At 50.7% G+C, this 21,021-nt stretch overlaps 2 protein-coding genes across 8 annotated transcripts in view; both read left to right on the forward strand.

Moving 5' to 3' along the window:
* Positions 1–6,625, forward strand: part of Shank3 (SH3 and multiple ankyrin repeat domains 3) — a 59,700-nt gene extending 53,075 nt beyond the window's left edge. For 2 of the 3 annotated variants that reach the window (XM_021217050.2, XM_029531116.1), the window contains one exon: positions 4,114–6,625. In XM_021217050.2, coding sequence (XP_021072709.1) covers positions 4,114–4,702 — 589 coding nt within the window. In that variant the 3' untranslated portion in view covers positions 4,703–6,625. Of the gene's footprint in view, positions 1–3,137; positions 3,166–4,113 lie in introns of all 3 variants that reach the window. The other variant, XM_029531118.1, reaches the window with a different exon arrangement.
* A 7,208-nt stretch (positions 6,626–13,833) lies between these two features.
* On the forward strand, positions 13,834–19,999 carry Acr (acrosin). Of its 5 annotated transcripts, none has more exons than XM_021217053.1 (5): positions 13,834–13,946; positions 14,742–15,011; positions 15,218–15,501; positions 18,507–18,652; positions 19,242–19,999. In XM_021217053.1, exons 2-5 carry the CDS (start codon positions 14,896–14,898, stop codon positions 19,839–19,841), a joined length of 1,146 nt encoding a protein of 381 aa, XP_021072712.1. In that variant the 5' UTR covers positions 13,834–13,946; positions 14,742–14,895; the 3' UTR covers positions 19,842–19,999. The 5 variants fall into 5 exon arrangements, with proteins under 5 accessions (XP_021072712.1, XP_021072710.1, XP_021072714.1 ...); XM_021217051.1 differs by having other exon boundaries at positions 14,805–15,011; XM_021217055.1 differs by having other exon boundaries at positions 14,805–15,011; positions 19,250–19,999.
* The last annotated feature ends 1,022 nt before the right edge of the window (positions 20,000–21,021 follow it).

Raw genomic sequence — 21,021 nt, forward strand, 5'->3', positions numbered from 1 at the left:
CGAGACAGGGTTTCTCTGTATAGCCCTGGCTGTCCTGGAATTCACTCTGTAGACCAGGCTGGCCTCGAACTTAGAAATCCGCCTGCCTCTGCCTCCCAAGTTCTGGGATTAAAGGTGTGCGCCACCATGCCCAGCAAAACTTTTTTTTATTTTTTTATTACATGCTTGTGTGTGGGTGGTCAAAGTGTGCCCTGTTCTTTAGACCTATTGAGGTCACTGCTGAGATTCCACAGGAGACCTACTTTCCAATCAGATTGCTCCACAGAGCCCTGTCCTGACTGTTTGCCACAGGTCCTGTCTGCATGTTAAGGGGACAGACAGAGCCTAGGTTCTGGGGAAGTCATACATGAAGGTCCCCAGTTGGGAGACTGTGTCCCTGCAGAGAGCTTGCATGAAGTCATAGGCAGATGCGTTCACTGAAGCCCCAAACTCTGCTAGGGAACAGAAAGAGATCCTAGAAGAGGAGGAACACTCGGCATGTCAGTGTTGAATGGGCCGGGCAGTGAGGCGGGAGACCGAGGCAGCAGGAGGCACACATGCAGAAGCTGCAGAGCCCTGCCTGTGCCTACTAAGAACTGTCCTGTAATGAGGCCTCTGAGTTGCCGAGGGCCACAGGCCTAGATCTGACCCACATGTGTGCAAAGCTGGGAATCCTGATGTAGAAGCCAGGCCAGAGTACGAAGGAACCTTTTCTTGACTGTTGGTACCAGTGGGCTGACGGAGGTAAGGCAATCCCAGGAGGGTTTTTGTAGGATGACTTTTTTTTTTTTTTTTTTTTGGTCAGTGTGAATTATATTCCTGAGTTTGTGCCAGGCTTTGGGAGTCAAGGAAAGCCACTGAGAAGGAAGTGAAGGGCTGGGATGTCGCTCAGTGGTTAGAGGGCTTGTCTGGTATGCGTGGACTTTGTCCCTAGCAGAGAAAAAGGGGGAGAGGGAGAAGAGAAGGAGGAAGAGAAGAGAGGGAGGGAGGGTAGATGGTGAAAGACCCTGAGACTCTGAGGGTCCTGGACTCAGATGACCCCTGCGTCCAGCCTTGGTGACTGCCAGGAACAAAGACCAGTTCTCAGTGGCTCCCAGTTCCTGGGGACAAGGTCGAGTGTCTTAGAGGGTGTGCCAGCCAGAGGCACTTTGGAGGGTAGCGCATGCTGTGAGGTGACCGTGGTGTGGACGCAGCCCGAGCCGACTGTGATTGGCCAGTCAGCTAATGGGTGGCAGTAGCCAGAGGTGGGTATGCAGAGGTGCGTAAATGTGTTAGAATCAGATTTGCACACTGCTGGGGTTTCTGCCCTGGGGACCATGTGGGTCATGCTCTTCCCCGAGATGGGGGCAGGGAACAGACACTACTAATACCTTGGCCACTCCTTCCTGTGCATACCCTTCCTTGGGCTTTTCCCCTGGGCCTCCCAACATCAGCAACACTCATGGAGTTTTTTGAGGTACATGACTGTCTCTCTCTACTCCCAGTCTCCTGGGCACCTCGGAGGCGAGGTTGCCCTCAGCCCAGGCCTCCAGGTCACTCCTGCCAGGAAGGCAGACTTTGGTGCCATTCAGACAGGTATGGCTACTTGTCCTAGCGTAGGCCTTTTGGACCCTGAACCTCCCCACTGCACTGTCTTAGGGCTGTTTCGTACCCTCCGGTTCAGCAGTTCAGCTGCCGAAACCTAACCTTTGTTTTTTTTTTTGGGGGGGGGTGTCTTGCCTAGATGTTTGTTCAGTGATACAGATGCCCATGCTCGGGTCAGCATGGATTCAGGGGGAAAGCAGCGAAGGTGACATTGCCCGGCCTTGTTAGGCTCTGGTGGCCACAGTCTGACCTCACCGCCTCACTTCTGCTGCCCACTGCACTTTGCCCCAAAGCCAAGATGGTTCCCGGAGGCCGGGTTCCATGGGACTGAAAGTTTCTTCCGGAGGTTTTGCCTGCCTGTTCCCTTGGATAGACCTCAGCTGTTCCTGGAATCTTTGTGTTGGTGGCTCTGTTTGGCTTGTTTGAGAAGCTCTGCCCTGGGTCTGAGCAGTTGGGAGGAAGCCGTAGGGATGGATGGCTGAGGTTTAGAAAGCTGTTGCGAGTGATCGAAATGAGGTCTCCAGGGAAGGACTGACTGATCCTTCATGGTGCAGGGGAAAAGTTGAAAGTTGCTTAAGGGAGCATGTTCGTGAGCTTGCTCTGCGACGGATTTCACCTCACGGCAACAGCTTGAGGAGGAAAGATGTACTGTGGTTCCTAGTTTCAGAGATTTCAGTCTCTTTGGTGTCTTGGCCCCCGTTGCTGTTCGGAGTGTCATATTAGGGAAGGTTCAGTGAATCATTTCCTGGCAGCCAGGAAGCAAGGGAAAAGAGGGTACAGGAATAAGACCATCAAGTCATGAAGTCATTGATGTATTGTTGTTGTGATCATTTTTTGGGGGGGGGATGGTTAGGGACAAAATCTCAACATGTAACCTTGGCTGGCCTGGAGCTTGATTGTAGACCAGGGTAACCTCGAACTAACAAGAGATCTGCCTGCCTCTGCCTCCTGAGTGCTGGGATTAGAGGTGTGCGCCACCGCCACACCTGACCCCAGTCAGTGTGTTCATTCATAGATTAGGGCAGCCCTCTCAGCGATCCACCACCACACCTTCAGAGTGCAAACCTTTTAGGGGGAATATTGCAGAGCCAAGCTATGCAGCAAGGAGAGGGGCATGTTGAGGGGACTCCTGCTGGTGTGGGGTTCCGGGCCAGGTGGGTAGAAACTTAGGCCATCCTAATGGAGAGGAGGTTGTGGGGGTGAGATGGCCGCTGGAGAGAAGTCGGTCAAACGTTAAGAGTGACTATCAGAATGCAAGGCTCTGACTGCTAAGCAATGCTTAAGGTCTGCACCGTACAGTGGAGGGAGCCAGTGAGGCCACTGGGGGGGGGTAGGGGGGGCAAACCAGATGCCTTCTGTCCAAGCTCTCCTGGGTACTTTCCCTTCCCCAGTACCTCTGCAGTAGACGGGCCTTTCCTTCCGAGTTTCGACCTCCATAGAGTGTCCCACAGGGGTCCCCAAACCTGGCTGCCCATTGTGTGGTTGTGACTGAAGGCATTGTGGGCCTGGCCTGCTAACTCTCTCTCTCATTGCTCTCTCCTGCCCATCTATCTGCATGTGGCTGCTCTGTCTAGCTGCGCGGTGGTCCCGAGTGCCGGCTGTGTAAGTGAGCATGCCCATCCCATGCCTCTTGCAGTCCACATGCTGTGCCTGGCTGCCCTCCCACCCCCGGCTGCTCTGCATGGCTATGCGGGGCTTTGGTGCTACTGACAGCTATCCTTGGACACAGTGAGGGGTAGAGATGGGGGATGAGGGGCTATGGGAGTAGGCTTCCGTCAGAGCAGCCGCCTCAGGCTGGCCTCCCTCCATCCAGCCAGACAGGCTGGGGCAGGGCTGGAAGTCCAGGATCCTGGCAGGTGAGGCTGGGAAGTAAGGTACCATCTCTCTGCCTTGTGTGTTTGCCTGTGTGCTACTGCGTTCCTGTGAGCACCATGTCCGCAGCACATGTAGTCTCCATTGCTGCTGCGTTGTTGTGCAGGGAGACTCCCTTCCTGTTACTGAGTGCTGCTGCCTCACACCTCCCGTGGGTGTGAGCCCGCCTGGTGTTTGTCTTCCGTGTTCACGGACCTGTCAAGTCTTGTGCCACTGTCAGCCTTTACTGTGACTCCCGCCATGCCCGAAACTGGCCTTGGTTGCTCTGGGTCTCTTCAGGCTTGAGAACAGAGCTGTATGCGGGGAGTGGGGAAGATGCTGTTCAAATCTTACTAGTCCAGAGCGTCTGGGGATGGAACCCACACCCAGAGGCTGTGTTAGAGGCTGGCAGGGAGGGGCAAGCAGCTTCCGTCCATGAGAAAAGTTTCCTTTGGTGAACTGTCCTTGGGGCCTCCATGGAGCGCAGGGAGAGTCTTCCTCCTTAGAATCCAGTCAGTTTGAGAATCCCCCAGAGCAAGGCACTGGTCCTGACCCAGGATGTTTCTGTTTTTAAAAAGAATGACCCCAGGATATTCCATATTCCTCCAGCCCTAGTCCTCCTGGCTCTGCTGCCCTCTCTGTCCACTCCGACTTTACTTTCCACCCCTCACCTGGCCCTCACCCACTCTCCCTCCGCAGGCTCTTCAGCAGCCTCGGTGAGCTGAGCACCATCTCAGCGCAGCGCAGCCCCGGGGGCCCGGGCGGAGGGGCCTCCTACTCGGTGCGGCCCAGCGGCCGGTACCCCGTGGCGAGACGAGCCCCGAGCCCAGTGAAACCCGCATCGCTGGAGCGGGTGGAGGGGCTGGGGGCGGGCGTGGGAGGCGCGGGGCGGCCCTTCGGCCTCACGCCTCCCACCATCCTCAAGTCGTCCAGCCTCTCCATCCCGCACGAACCCAAGGAAGTGCGCTTCGTGGTGCGAAGTGTGAGTGCGCGCAGCCGCTCCCCCTCACCATCTCCGCTGCCCTCGCCTTCTCCCGGCTCTGGCCCCAGTGCCGGCCCGCGTCGGCCATTTCAACAGAAGCCCCTGCAGCTCTGGAGCAAGTTCGATGTGGGCGACTGGCTGGAGAGCATCCACTTAGGCGAGCACCGAGACCGCTTCGAGGACCATGAGATCGAAGGCGCACACCTGCCTGCGCTCACCAAGGAAGACTTCGTGGAGCTGGGCGTCACACGCGTTGGCCACCGCATGAACATCGAGCGTGCGCTCAGGCAGCTGGATGGCAGCTGACGCCCCACTCCCTCTCCTGTTCCTGCTGCGCCCTGCCGGCAGGGCCCCCACCCCTACTCCAGGCCGCAGGCTCGGCTCGCCCCCTACCACGGCGCCCGGGCCAGGAATGTTGCATGAATCGTCCTGTTTGCTGTTGCTTGGAGACTTGCCCTGTACATTGCTTAGTGCCCTCCCCTGCCGCTGAACCCCACCCAGCACACAGTAAGGGCGCGGACCAGGGGGGCTGGGTGGAAGGGGGTTGGGGCAGGGTGCTCTGGCCTGACCACCTCCTCCACAGCTCCTGGTGGCCATTCTTCCAGAGGGGGAACCTAGTCCAGCATGCGAGGTCAGGACACGCCTTGGTGACTCGGGGGGAGGGGGGAGACATTGGGGTTCTCGATAAGGGCCAAGGAGCCCCCTGTTTTACATATTTTAATCCACTCTATATTTGGAACGAGAAAAGGAACAAATATCTCTGTCCGTAACAGTTCCCGCCCTCTTCCCCTCTAGTCCTCTTGCTGGTCCCGCCACAGCTGCCCAGTCTTCCATCTCCGGCCCCTCACTGCCACCCCATACAGGGCAGGGGACACTCCAGCTGGCCTGGGGTTAGCCAGGGTCCTGGCAGCCCACCCTGGGGACCCCGGCTCAGCCCCCCTTCCCTCGCTGAGCTATAGTATGCCCCACCCACCCTTTAGGTGCTGCTCAGGGGGACGGGTGGCAGGCATTGCCTGCTGGGCACTAGCAGGGCCAGGTGGCCTGGGAGATTATTGCCCTGGGGCTGGGCCCCGGTAACCCAACCCCAGCCATCATCTTCACAGGGTCTCTCCCACAGGAGGGGTCTAACCTTTTCCACTTCTTGGGCAACTACAGCAGAGAAGCCTCCCTGCCTCGCACCCCAAAGACTCCCCAATTCCTGCCCTGTGTGTGTGCGCGCGCCACATATGTGTGTGCACGCCTGTGTGCTTGTGAAAACCGGGTGTGGCTGAGCGCATGGGTGCCCTGTATGTGCTTGACTGTGCAGTGGTCCCCAGGGGTTGTTCTGGATGGGTGGGAGGTGGCGGAAGCTTGCACAGGGTGCATGCATGGGTGTGTGCCCGGGAAGGGGCCCTGTCCTGCTGGTGGGTCCTGCTGTTTTCTCAGCCTGTTGCCCCCTGAGCCTCACCCAGCTTAAGCAGGGATTCTTGGTGAATCCTTTCAGCTTAGGGAGGCCTCAAGGGCTCCCCCCGCAGGCAGTACTCTTTCGGGCTTCTAAGGGAATTGTGGGGACCACTAAAATCAGGCCACAACAGCCCTTGGAGAGAGGCAAAGACTCCTGAGGGTCCCCTGGCCCCCTTACTGTGACTCCTCACATTCAGCAATGACCTGTGGGGTGGGGGGCCCTGGGGCATTTTTAAACATCGGGTTTGGAGTCTGGACTAAGCTCCATCCACGTCACTCACAAGTTTCTGTTTCTATTTCTAGCTTTTTTTAATAAAAAATAAATAAATAAATAAATATATAAATAAATATATATATATAAAAGACAGAAAACAGGTGTTTTCATGGCCCAGGGGCTTGGCACGCCGGTCTGTGCCCACCCGCCCCACCCTGGCCCACCGGCCCCATTCCCTAGACACAGAGTCACACCCACTAACCCTCTCACCAACAGAGCAGGTCACACACACAGCAGCAGTCACTGTAACAGACTGCCACATACACAGTCTCACATTTACCTGTGGGTTTTTGGTTCTGTTCAATTTGGGTTTTTAACTTTACAGGGTCAGTTCTGCTTCTCCCTGCCCCCTTTTGTATGGAGTTCCATCTGGGGGGCTTTCAACCCCCTGCTCCAGTCCTGAGGCCTCCTGACCCTGACGTTGTGATACACCCCACAGAGATCTATGTTTCTTATATTATTATTAATAATAATTATTATAATATTATGTAATAAATTTATAAGAAATGAAATCATGTCTCGGTTTGCTTGCTTAGGGTTAGGGAATAGGACCTGTTCCTCAGACAGGTCTCACAGACCCACAGCCTTGGTTGGCTCCGTGTGCCTTTAGACTCCGCAGTGTCTTTGGAGAAAGCCTTTCTAGACCTTCTTGCTACGCTGACCTTCAATTTGCTAGACCCTGCCTTGGGCTTTCTGCAGACTTTTAGCACCTCACTTTTTTTTTAAAAAATATTTTTCTGTCTAACTGTGTTTGTGGAAGTGTGTGACATACGTGTGAGGGTGCCCTTGGGAGGTAGAGCTGGGGTTTAGGCAGTTGTGAGCTTCCCCGATGTGGGTGCTGAGAGCCAACCTCTGACCCTCTGTAAGAACAGGGAGTGCTCTTACCCGGCGGAGCCATCTCTCCAGCTCTCTGGGTAGTGACCTCCAGACTGATGGTCCCCTGGGATCCCTGTCACTGTTTCCTCTTTGCTTTCTGGGGCTGGGGCTGGGGCTGGGACCCAGGCTGGGACTTTACCACTGAACGAAACCCCCAACCCCCACCCCACTTTTAAACCTTCCAGCGGTGTCTAGTTGTTTAGAAAACCCACTTTAAGTTTCAAACCTCATGTCCCTTTCTGGGTGCTGGTCCTCGGCTGCTCACTGGGTTTGGCCTCACTTCCCCTGGGTGGTTTCCCACCTCCATTCCTACCTTCTGCTCCTGCCCCCACCAGATGACAATTGAAGCTGGTGAGCTCCCCCCCCCTTGTGTCCTTCTAGTCCCTCCTATACTTCCCCCTGTTGTTCCCAGCTTTGCTATAACTTCCCCCGCCCCTCTCCCTGACTATGGCAGCCCTTCAACGTCCATTCTTCCAGGGAGCCCACCTTGCTCTGCTTTTCTGAGTCTGGGTTGGATCCTCTGGGCTCAAAGTATGGTCTCCAATTAGAAGAGATGGATGCTTCTCGGATCCAACCGTGTCTACCCCCTTAAGGGTCAGAGCCAGCTTCTCAAGAAATTCGAGGTCTACCTTTTACCTGTTTCCTCTGAGCCAGGCACTAAACACAGACTTGGCCTTCAAGAGCCACGTTTACAGACAAGGCCAGCAGCCAGCCCTCACCAGCCAATCACATAGCAGGGCGAACCTACACTTTGTGGCCTTGGGAGGGGTGGCTAGCCATGAGCACAGCCAGGTGAGCAGGCAGGTGAATTGCTGCCCAACAAGAAGTTGGAGAAAGCCAAGGGATCAAGAGGTGTAGGAAGCTGGAAGGGAGGGGCTTTGGAGAAGGCAAGCGGGTTGATGGGTCAGGCATCAGGAATACAGACCACAGATTCTGATGCCCTGGAAGTTATCCTGGAGTTAAGGGTGGGGCCGGGGAGGAGCTGGTTAGGAAAGTGGGGAACCGCAGTAACCCTGGATAGCAAGGGACACCTTTGGCCTTGTCACCCAGGGAAAGCAGGTGCCCTAGGTGATGTCTGGTGCCCTGTCCTTCCTTAAAGCTTAATTACCAGCTTAGACCTAGCTGGGCTATGTACCTCACAGGTCACCGCACAGCCCCAGGGTAGGTAGCAGGCTATCTTTTCTAGAACTGGAGAGGGCTTATTCTGCAGTGTTGCCACTGGGTCTCCAGACTCAGTCCTCACATGCTTCCTGAATAGTTTCAACTAGATGACTTGTCTTTGATTTTAAAGTTTATACTCAGCACATTCACTGTACACTTGAGTCAACAAGGCCGTGATGCCACAAAATGGTACATAAACGTTTAAAATGGACATTTAAATAGTTCTTCTGGGTTTACATAGAGAGCAGTTCTGAGAACCCAATTTTTCACAACCACCCGTAATGAGATCTGACGCCCTCTTCTGGTGTGTCTGAAGACAGCTATAGTGTAGTTATGCATAATATTAAATATATCTTTGGGCCAGAGCGAGCAGGGACTGAACCAGCAGGGTTGACTGGAGAGAGCAGAGGTCCTAGGGATTCAATTCCAAGCAAACACATGATGGCTCACAACCATCTGTACAGCTACAGTGTACTCATAAAATAAAATAAATAAATCTTTAAAAAGACACTGGGGTAGGGAATATTTTTTTGGGGGGGGTAGGGAATATTAATGTTCTGTTTGACAGATGTGGAAAGTGAGACGGAAGCAGCAGGAGATGCCCGTTAGACAAACCCCATCTATTTCCCATGGAACCCCATCAGGCAGTGTTGGGCCACTTGCCCCCATATACCAATCAAAGAGATGGGTCGTGGTGGAAAGTAGAGAACGCAGATTTAATCGAGTGGCATATCGGGAAGGGGAGTCAAGTCTGACACGAGCTTTAAATAGGGCAGGAGGCAAGAAGTATGTATATTAAGCAGTCTGGGTCAAGTGTGGGTCTACGGAATCACTGTCTCAAATTTAATTTTTCTGAGGTAGCAGAAGAGGTCCTTATTGCATGAGGGAAGCACTGTAGACTCTCACAATGCTATGGTTCCAGCTTTAGGGAGTAGCCTTTACCACCATAGGCAAATGCTCTCCCTTCATGAGTTATCTGTTGGCAGGGCTCTGCTATACGAGGCATCCAAAGTGACGGCTGGAGACCCTAAGGAACCCTTTTTGGGGTTCGTAGCAGGATACTATAAAGCTCACAGTAAGAGGCTGGGAAGATGGGTCAGTGGGTAAAGAATATGCCTTGCAAGCAGGAAAGACCTGAGTTCCAAACTCCAGAACCCATGTAAAGCCGGATGCAGTACCATATGCTTGTAACCCCAGTTCTTCTATAATGAGAAATGGGGGTGGGGTGGGGTGGGGCAGGGACACGTGATTTCCCAGCTTGTTCCCTGGCATTCACAGAAGCTAACAACAAAAAGAAAGACTCTCTTGAACAAGGTAGAAGGCAAGGATTGCAGCCCAGGATTATCCTCTGATACTGAAAACGTGCAATGGGGCATTTGAGTGGTCATACACAGGAATATCTAGGTACACACACACACACACACACACCAAAGTCTCAGAGAATATTTGTGCCTTCAGCCTTAAAGGCTGATGGATGTGAGGTAGGTAGATATCCCAATGGGCAGAGTTAGGCAGGTGTCTGACCTGAAACAAACAGACATAGAAAAATGAAGGCAAGTATGCTATGCTTCCATTCTGCTTTAAGTTACTCTGTGGACCCAAGAGAGGAGCCAGTGCTTTTTAGCAAAAAACAGTTTCTAAATGTTTGTTGAACTTGTAACTTTATGCCCATTAAAATTCTTTGAAAATGCCTGGGTAGTTACTATTATTATTGTTGTTGTTGTTGATGATGTTGTTGTTATTATTATACTGATGTGCTATCTGCTATACTAATAGGGTCCATTCTTTTTTATTTTTATTTCAAGGCAGGGTTTCTCTGTCTAGCCCTGGTTGTCCTTGAACTTGCTACGGTGGCCTCAAACTCAGAGATCCACCTACCTCTGTCTCCCAAGTGATGGGATTAAAGGTGTGCACCATAACACACCTTTAATGTTTATTATTATAATTCTTAATGTTGCAGTTATGGCGATACGACCCAAGGCCTTGAGCATGTCGGGCAGGTGCTCTGTTAGTGAGCTATAGCCACAGCCTTAACAGTCAAAACTTAAGTTTAATGTCACTTTTTGAATTCATGTTGCCATGTTTTAAAAAATATTTTATTTGTTTGTTTTATGTGAGTACACTGAGTACACTTCAGACACACCAGAAGAGAGCATCGAATCCCATTACAGATGGTTATGAGCCACAGTGTGGTTGCTGGGAATTGAACTCAGGACCTGTGAAAGAACAGTGCTCTTAACCTCTGTGCCATCTCTCCAGCCGTTTTTGTTTTTTTATTTGTTTGTTGGTTTTTTTGAAACAGGGTTTTTTTCTGGTGTCGCCCCGCTGACCTGGAATTCACCCCCTCCCCTGGAGTGTTAGGATTAAAGACGTGCACCACTCCCCAACCTGGTGCCATCTCTTGTTTTTAAAACACCTTGCTGCATTTTTATTGATTTTGTGTGTGAGCATGTGTGCGTGTTGCACTAGCAGAGGTCAGAAGACAACTTTTGGGAGTTGGTTCTCTTCTCCTACCATTGTGTGGGTCCTGGGGTTGACCTCAGATCATCAGGCTTGGTGGTAGGTACCTTTCCAATGCTGATCTGTCTTTCTGGTCCCCCTTTCTTGACTATTTCCTAAGCCTTTGGGTTGTTTATCAGGTACAACCTGGCGCCCACTTACAGTAGTCCTTCTCATACTCGGTGGTTAAGCTGAAACTTACTGACTCTCAGGTTGGTGAAAAGGGACTGTTTAGCCTTCATATAGAGAACATAAGACTTACTATCTAATGTAAAGGTTAAGAAAGAGGGAGCTTACGCTCTGATGCAGGAGAGAACCCTCCTGATAGAGAAGAGAAAGATCTTTGCGATTCAGATAAAAGCTCCTGATGATGGTAAGAAGTACTTGAGAGCCCTGAAATTGACTTAAGAATTCCTGTGCATTCAGGTAGAGGAGGGACTACTTTATGACATGCAGACAGCAGAGATACAAATCTCCTGGCCCTCAGGTAGTTGTCCCCTATCCCCCATCCCTTTCTGGTCTTGAACTCATTCTGTAGCCCAGGCAGGCTTTGAACCTGCGGTCTTCCCCTTGCCCCAGTTTCTTGAGTAACTTCGGCATGAAGTTCTAGCATTTGGATATTTATATCACAAACGACTTTTTGATTCCTATCACAAGGTTTAGTTCCTAACAAGTAGAGTAAAAACAGAGTTATGTACAAGAATGTGAGGAATTTGCTATTTGAAGGCTGGGCATTGCTTCACATTTTTTCATTGAAGATGTATGTTTGAAAATGAACATTCAGGGGGCTGGAGAGATGGCTCAGCAGTTAAGAGCACTGACAGCTCATCTGAAGGTCCTGAGTTCAAATCCCAGCAACCACATGGTGGCTCACTATCATCCGTAATGCGATCTGATGCCCTCTTCTGGTGTGTCTGACAGCAGCTACAGCTGATCAATCAATCAATCAATCAATCAATCAATCAATCAATCTTTGGGCCAGAGTGATCAATCAATCAATCAATCAACCAACCAATCAATCAATCTTTGGGCCAGAGTGAGTGGGGCCAGAGCGAGCAGAGGTCATGAATTAAGTTCAATTCCCAGCAACCACATGATGGGTTACAACCATCTTTATAGCTACACTGTACTCATATACATAAAATAAATAGATCTTAAAAAAAAAGAAAATGAACATTCAGTATTTCTACAAATTAACAAGGAATGTTATAAGGAATGTTATTCATTCTTCATGTTAGCTACCTAAAAATTATATATATGCCTACTCAGTCCTGTTAGCAGTTGTGTGGGATCAGGTACATAATACAAAATTTTAAACAAAAAATAATTTTTAACAAAAAGCATTAAGACTACAAGTTGGGACATTTGAACACAGCCTGAGGGGGGGCGGGCAGGAGGAGATGCTCTGATTATTCAGTGAAAGAATTCTTGGTACTGAGGTAGGAAAGATAAGACTTAGTAGCATTCCAATAGCAGAGATATGGTTATAGCCCAAGAGGGAGGAGGAGACCTTCAAGTCACTTAGAGAAAAGACAAAACTTCCAAAGCAGTGCTTCTCAACCTTCCTAATGCTGCAACCCTTTAATACAGCTCCTCATATTGTGGTGGCCCCAATCATAAAATTATTTCATTACTACTTCATCACTGTAATTGTGCTGCTGTTATGATTTGTAATATAAATATCTGATAATCAGGATATCTGATTATGCGATCCCCCCCCCCCCAAAGGGTTTTGCAAGCCACAGGTTGAAAAACACGGCTCCAGATGCACAACCGAAATGATGAGTCCTGGCTGGTAGACAGGATGCTCTGATGCCCTGCGATGCTCTGATAGGGTATGTAAGACCTCCTCGTTCTCAAACAGAAGATACGGAGGTTTGTGACCCTTAGGCAGCAGGGACTAAGACAGGAAGAAATGAAGTTGAGATGATGTTCTTGGAGAGGAGGTACATGTTATAGGTATAAGTATATGATGTTTAGGTAGGGAGAGGAGACTTCTTTTAGGAGAAACAAATACTTCTGACAGTTTGTTATGGGAGTTGAGACTCAGAACATTCATATGGTTAAGGTAAAGGATATGAGACCTCTTGATTCTGGTACAGAACACGTGAGAAGGTACCACTCAGATAGAAGAAATGAGACCACGGGCCCTGATGTGGGAAAAAAAAAAAAACCCAGTTGTTCTCACATACACAGAGAGGAAGTCAGCTTTCTGATGCTTAGGTAAGGCATCCAAGACTTTATTGGCCGGCCTTGGGAGAGGTGACCTCCCGAAAGTTATATAATGAAGTATGACATCCAGTTAAGGGTATCCAGAGAAATCAAGGTCATCCCATAAAACTCAACATAATGCCTGGAACGGGTAGGAGCGTCGGCATCTTGTGACACCCCCTAGAGGAGATGTAACCTTTCCAGACTCTGGCAGGCTGGTGGGGACTCACAGAGATGAGACCTTCTGACATCGTTAGAGGGGAGGAGAAACATAGCATGGGACACACTTCTGTCGTACTATCTTCTGATAATCAGATATAAAAAAAATAAAAAGGACACTCGATATGCAGCTAGCCGTGACGAGAATTCCTGCTGCTCAAGTGAAGATGATCATATGTGGCTGTTCTTATGTTCAAAAGAGGAGACCCCTACCCCCCCCCCCAGAACCTCAAGAAGCACACGATACTCAGCAGTGGGCAAGAAGGTAGGCTTTGAAGTCTTAAGTCCAGCAACATGGCTCCTTGAGAGAGTTCTGGTGACATGGTGACATACACTTCTCCCATCCCCCCAGCCCCCCACCACATTCTGAGCATCTATCGGCCAGCAGAACCTGATTTCTTTTAGCCATGACCATCCCGTATGTACTAACTACCTCATTACAGGAGGGCCAAGCTGCTCTTCAGTCTGAGAGCCTGTTGTGGTGTCATCCCCCAAAGAGATTATCCCGAGTATTCATTCATAAAGGGAGACTTCGGAAGGCTCGCCAAGGATGATGAATGGAGGTCTTCAGACAGAGGAGATGGGTTGGTTGCACATGACTACCTCACCACCCCGAGGTCAGAAGAATTTATGCGGGAAGTTCGGATGGCACGTCAGCATGGATCCGTTAATGGAGGAGGCCTGCCTGGTCTAACTGCTGGGGTGGGGGTGGGAGGTCACCCTGCTGATTGGCCAGAAGGCCGTGGAGCTTTGTGAGGTCACAGCTTGCAGGCCAGGTTAGGGCAGGAGTATGGTAGAGATGCTGCCAACTGTCGCTGTGCTGGTCTTGGCAGTGTCCGTGGTTGCCAAGGATAACACCACGTGTGAGTAAGTGTTGGGCACCTTGGTAGGGGTAAGGGTCCTTACTTATGGATAACAGGTCCTATCTAGACTCCCTTTGTCTGGGGCTAGAATGAGCAGCCAACTGAGCCTTAGCAGGCTCTATAGTGTCACAGTTCCTGTGACCCACATCCTTAACTCGGGTCCTTCCTGCTTCCAGAACCGTAATCCTAGAATCATTAGGCTTCTAGCTGACCATGGCTTCCCAGAAAGGGGGTGAGGGGAGAGGGGTGATCCATTATTCCCAGGTCTCTTTCTGCTACTTCAGGGACTGGCTTCATTGCCTGTCGGGTATTGGGGCCTAAACTTTAGGAGACCCTGTTCTCCTATGGACCACTGAGGTAAAATCACCTACTCGTGAATTCAAAGGCATTGTATGCCTTTATCTCTGTCCACCTGAAGACTCTCATTCCTACGGGACTTAAGGCAAGCAATTCCAAAACTCTAGGTAGCTTTGAACTTCTAGCTCAGGATCCCCTCCACTTCTAGTGTGACCCCCGATGCTTGGGGGACACTGTATTAGCTTGCAATTATTTGCAGTTTCTTTCTCCAGACCCAGCTCCACAGCCCCACAACCTCCTTAGTCATGTGACACTTGCTTGGTCCTGAAAAACCATTAGACTCCCTCCACAGCAGTTTTGACTATGTCCAGGGTTTCCCTGTCAATACCTCTAGGGCCCATCTAGATATTTCCTGGAGATTGTAACCCATACCCTAGGCTGCCTCTCTTACCCTAAAGCTCCTCCCCATTTTTCCCAACCCTGTGTCCCTGCCTCCCCCCAGGTGTGGAGGTACACAGACTGGATGGCTCTTCTTGGTTTGAGCAGTTCCCTGGTCTCTCCTCAGTGGCCCCTGTGGGTTACGATTCAGGCAGAATCCACAAGCAGGTATCCGGATTGTCGGCGGGCAGACCGCGCAGCTTGGGGCCTGGCCCTGGATGGTCAGCTTACAGATCTTCACGTCCCATAACAGCCGCAGGTACCACGCCTGTGGAGGCAGCCTCCTGAACTCCCACTGGGTGCTCACAGCTGCCCACTGCTTCGATAACAAAAAGTACGTGAGGGACTCAGACAGGGAGGTCTCTAGGGTACTCTTAATGGAAAGGGAAATCCCCCCTCCCCAGGGGGCTATGCCCAGGGTCTCTGTGGAGTTCTGGGGCCACGTGGTTACCAGACTCTGAGAGAGCTCCGAGGTACACCACAGGCTTTCCTCCCGCCGGCCTGTGAATGAGTCCGACTGGCGCACCTTTGTCTCCGCAGAAAAGTCTATGACTGGAGATTGGTTTTCGGAGCACAAGAAATCGAGTATGGAAGAAATAAGCCAGTGAAAGAGCCCCAGCAGGAGAGATACGTGCAGAAGATTGTCATCCACGAGAAATACAACGCTGTGACGGAAGGGAATGACATTGCGCTCTTGAAGATCACTCCTCCTGTGACGTGCGGGAACTTCATTGGGCCCTGCTGCCTACCTCATTTTAAGGCTGGTCCTCCCCAAGTCCCTCACACCTGCTACGTGACTGGGTGGGGATACATAAAAGAGAAGGGTGAGTATGTGTGGGGGCTCCTTGGTGGGCCCTGCGCCGGTTCTCCTTGCTGGCTGTCTTTTCGTGGCAGGGGTCATGGCGTGTGGGCTGAGCTGTCTCAGTTCTCCTCACGGCATCATGAGTAGAGAGGCTGGCCCTGTTCATGACTGGGGAGTTTAGTGTGAGAGAAGCTGAGTTCCATGTCTAAGGTCATGGTGTCCAGCTTGTCGGAGGGCATGACTGGCAGTAGCCTGGCTACCTATGGGAAGGCTGAACGGCAGGTACAAGTAAAAAACCTTGACGTGGTTTAGAATGTAGCAGAACCGTGCGTGTGTCTATCAGCTGGAGGCCCAGCTGATGAACTTTGGACACTGGAAATTTAAACTGAAGCAGCGTTTGCAAAAGACCCCTGGATCTGGCTTCGTTGCCACGAGAAACACAAGGTGTTTCCCTCACTTGGGCTGAAAGTGAGCAAAGGGCTGGTCTTCCGGAGTTGAAGCATCTCCGATTTCTGAGGTCTCCGGGATGTCTTAATTCGCCATCAGCAGTGGGTACCTAGGCGGTTTTCCCTTCCGTGGATAGTGGTAGGACCAAGACTCACCTTTCCTACCAAATGACTTGATGTTCTTTACATAGACTGGGAGGGATGTAGTTGGTTGAGTATACTTCTCTTTGGGCCGTTAGTTCAAGACTCCTGGAACGGTCCAGCAGATCTCTTGGCATTCAAGATGTGTAAAGCCACCTTTCTAGCTCTGTCTTTATTCATGTACCAATGCCCCCGGGGCCACACAGCACCTGGGGAGGAGTGTTTTCTCTAGCAGACAAGCTGACAGGGATACAGGAAGTGTTCTAGAGCCACTGATGGCTCCACAGTTAGACCAGGAGTCCCAGACAACCTCCCGCATCCTTAAAGTCTAGGGCTACTGTCAATACCAAAAGTAACAGGTCACCCTCTGAAGTCCCAACAGTAGGAGGCAGGGCATCCGTGGAACAAGACCAAATGGGACTAGTTCCCTGCTCACGAACAGTGCTTTCGGCTTCATGAGCACACATTTTTATTGCCACATTAGGGATGGGAAATGTGACTGAAATTAGCAGAGACATCAGTTTCTTTGATTTTTTTTTGGAAAATGTAGGCTTCCTAATTTGAGACAATTTGGTCATTTGAGGCTTGCAAGGCAGCCCCCCCCCTTTTTTTTTTATCCCTGATCTTCTCACTCTCTTTTTCTAGAGGTGATCTAAATCTTTAAAGCTGTGGCGCTTAAATTGTGGTTTGAAGCCCCTTTGGCAAACGGATTTACATTACGTTTCATAACAAGTAGCAAGATTACGGTTATGAAGTAGCAAAGAAAATAATCTTATGGTTGGGGGGTCGTCATAGCATGAGGAACTGTATTAAAGGGACGCAGCATTAGCAAGGTTGAGAACCACTGTTTTTAGAGGTTTACGACCTGACCCGCCCTTCAGGGGAAGGGGCCTCACCCTTGCCACTTCAGTTTCCGATTGCTCTTGCTGGCTTGTGGCGGTAGCCATCTGATGGAGGTGGGCTTCCCATCTGGCGGTGTGCCTGGCTCTGCCTGAGCATGCGCACACGCATATGTCAGCTCTGTCTATCTGCCCTCTCTGATCATATACATAGCCTGTGTTCTTGTAGACCTTGGGTAGCTGGTTTCTGGTTCTATAATCCTCTTAAACCAGTGGGGGTACCCCAGTCTTTAAAAAAAAATCCCCAAACCCCAAACTCCCATGACTTGTTTATATGTGCTTGGTTTTTGCCCCCTTCTTGAGTTTGTCTGCTTTGGGGTTGCAAGTGTTACCCAGCTCCTTTAGCTGGGACTTTGAGTTCTTATAGGCCTCTTACTGAAGCCGTCTGGTATCGAGAACATTCTGCTTCAGGACCCCGGGCTTTACATAGTGAGATGTGTGACTTTTAAGACTATAGCCTTAGCCACAGACCTAAAAATGTTACTGATCTTAATGGCCAGCAAGTTTGGGTTGTTGTTGTTACAGGGACAGTGCTTGAACAAACCTCTCACTGATGCTGGGACGGGAGAGGAGAGGAGGGGACAGCTCTATTGAAACAGAAAATGAAATAAAACATTCCATTTGAAAAATCAAAAAAACAAAACAAAACTCCTTTAAATACCCAAAGCTCAGGAAACATGCATTTAGCAGGCACCTCCTGCCTGCCTGCTGAATGCTTATCTCTGCATATACTGGCCCCCAAGCTTTTCCTGTCTTATCCCCTGCACTGCTCATGGCATTCAAACCTACAGTGCCACGGGAGGGGGCGGTCCCAGCTGCGGCATGTGACCCAGGAAGAGGTACAATTGTGCTGGTTCCGAGGCCTTAAAGTCAGGTGCACACTGGCCGCCTGAGCTGAAGTATAACCCACGTCTTTACTAACCCCCACGATAGCGTCTGTGGTATGAATGAGGCCTCGACTCTCTTTTCCTCTTCCAAAACTCTCCTCGAAGCAAATCTGAGACACTTGGAGGATCCTGTCTGAAGCTGGGTGGAGGAGTCGTAATGGAGGATTAAAACAAAACAAAACAAAAAAACAAAACGGGGAGGGTGACTTCTAGACACACAGTGGAGAATGAATTGAAAGGTGTGTCTCAGTCATGGGTGTGGAGAGGGGCAAATTCTCGAGATAGGTGGGCGGTGCTCCAGTCCCTGATCCAAAAACAGGAGGAAAAGAACGGTGGCGTACCTTAGCGCTCACACATAGAGTTGTGCTTGTTAGGGCTGCAGTTAGCCTACACAATTCCTCCTCCATCCTTAAGATAGACGTCATCTCTCCCCTCCTTTCTTCCTCCAGGCAAAGTTCTTTCTACCTCTCCTCCTACCTGTCCTTTCACTGTGCCTTTCCTTGCCCTGAGGAGTTGAGGGGAGCCCGAGGGGAGCTTTGTTTAACCAGAGCACTGCATAGGATGGATGGAAGTTCACGGTGGTGGGGGGAGGAGGCGGGGCTTTCTCTGGCTCCGCCCTGAGCACTGACTGACCACTGTGTGGCCTGGCTGCAGCCCCCAGACCATCACCTGTCCTGATGGAGGCACGTGTGGATCTCATTGACCTCGACCTGTGTAACTCAACCCTGTGGTACAATGGGCGTGTCACATCAACTAATGTGTGTGCAGGGTATCCTGAAGGCAAGATTGACACCTGCCAGGTAACTTCCTTCTGGTACCCCAGACCCCCTGGGTCCCTTCAGGGATCCTAGCCCCTGAGAAAGAGCTCCTTTTAAGCCTGTGATCTCCATCCTCTCCTTCCCGTTCCTTGCCCAAGGGCCAGCAACTCCAGTGACTTGTTCCCTGGTACCTCTCCTTAACATCCACCATCACAATAGTATGGGGATGGTGTCTACCATCTGTTCCTACTGAGAACATATCATCACACGTAGCATTTGACCCCCAACATTAGCATACAGAACATATTACCCAAACCCAGTCCTTGCAAGACAGTGCTTTTCTTTTCCCCATAACGTACAGCGCCCAGAGCCACCAGTGTTCATGCATGCAGGTAAAGCCACATGCATGTATTTGTGCCCTCATCTTATTGCAAGGCACCTCAGGGCCCTTCCCCCACCTGCCCTCCACATCCCAGTGGATGTTTGCAGCTCTTAACCTCGCTAGTTGTGTCTTAAGGCAGCAAGAGACTACGTGACTACAGACATTTGTTCTCCCCTAGCCCCGTCCATGAGTCTTCTGGGAAGGGAGAGTGGTTCAGGCTGAAAGTGACCCCTCTGACCTTCTGGACAGGGGGACAGTGGTGGGCCTCTCATGTGCAGAGACAACGTCGACAGCCCCTTTGTGGTCGTGGGGATCACGAGCTGGGGGGTAGGCTGTGCCCGTGCTAAGCGTCCCGGAGTCTACACAGCCACCTGGGAGTACCTAGACTGGATTGCCTCCAAGATCGGCCCTAACGCCTTGCACTTGATTCAGCCAGCCACCCCTCACCCACCGACTACCCGCCAACCGATGGTCTCTTTCCACCCTCCTTCTCTTCGCCCTCCTTGGTATTTCCAACACCTGCCTCCTCGACCACTTCACCTTCGACCGCTGCGGCCTCTGCTCCATCGGCCATCTTCAGCCCAAACCTCCTCATCACTCATACCCCTCCTCTCGCTCCCAACCTCAGCCCAACCTGCATCCTTTACTGTTGCTACACAACACACGAGGCACCGCACAACGCTGTCTTTTGCTCGGCGTCTTCAGCGTCTCATAGAGGCCCTGAAGATGAGAACTTACCCTATGAAACATCCCCCCCAGTACAGTGGGCCAATGCACTACCACCACCACCGCTTCTCCACGTTTGAGCCCCTTTCCAACAAACCCAGCGAGCCCTTCCTCCGTTCCTGAGAAAAGAGAGATGAGTGAAATAAAGCATATATTTGTATATAAATATATATGTACACGCGAGGACATGGACTTCTGTTTTCTTCAACTCAGCCCCAAATCTTCCTCCATCAAATTTACACCCTCCCTGCTCAGCTCCAATAAAATGGAATTGCTCAATATTGGTTTTTTTTTTTTTTTAATGTTGAAATTTAATGCTTGAATCAGCAAACTTGGGTCATAGGCCAACCATGGTCCTTACTTCATACTCTATTGATACTGTCAGGTATTAAATGCTTCTGTATATGTAGCTAGAGGGTGGGGTAAGAGAGCTCAGTCTACCAGCTAAACTGACCAGAAAAGAAGGGGTTAGGATCCTCCTAGGTGGCCGTTCTCTTGATGCTACTATGAGATTTGCCCAAAGAGATGCATCTGTGTGAAAGGCCTAGATCCTCAGAGAACAAGGGATGGCCAGGGTGTTTGGCAGCCACAAGAAGTGTCTGCCACCACATAAATAGTCTTACTTGTGGCTGGTCAAACATTACCTGTTCAGGGTTATTACTGGCCTGTAGCTAAATCTACTAGTTCCGGGACTCAAGCCCATAAGAATTTATTTGCTAAAGCTTTCCAGGAATAATAGTGGGGGAAAGAGTGTCTTATGGATGTACCTGAGTTTGGAATGGCTTTTACAATCATTAGATGTTTAAGAATATCCATTGTGGGGCTGGAGAGATGGCTCAGTGGTTAAGAACACTGGCTGCTCTTCCACAGGTCCTGAGTTCAATTCCTAGCAACCACATGGTGGCTCACAACCATCTGTAATGGGATCTGATGTCGTTTTCTGGTGTGTTTGAAGAGAGCAGCAGTGTATACACATACATAAAATAAGCAAATTGTTAAAAAAAAATCCATTATAAGGAACAGAAACCAGTTTGAACCTTTTTAATGATACAAAGATATGCAGGACCAATAGGAATGGGTCAGAAGCGAACGCTTCAAGGACCAGTGAGCCCAGCAAGGTATGGAAATGGTCTGAAGCTTCCTCAGAATGGCTTCTGGGCACCCAGTCTAGCTGGTCAGACTTGCGCCACACTGTTTGAGTCTGGGGTCAGCCCTCACTCAGCCCTGACCACATTTCTTTGCAGCCCTCACTCAGCCCTGACCACATTTCTTTGCAGCCCTCACTCAGCCCTGACCACATTTC

This window comes from Mus pahari, chromosome 17 (genome assembly GCF_900095145.1).
Source record: "Mus pahari chromosome 17, PAHARI_EIJ_v1.1, whole genome shotgun sequence".
NCBI classification, from domain to species: Eukaryota; Metazoa; Chordata; class Mammalia; order Rodentia; family Muridae; genus Mus; species Mus pahari.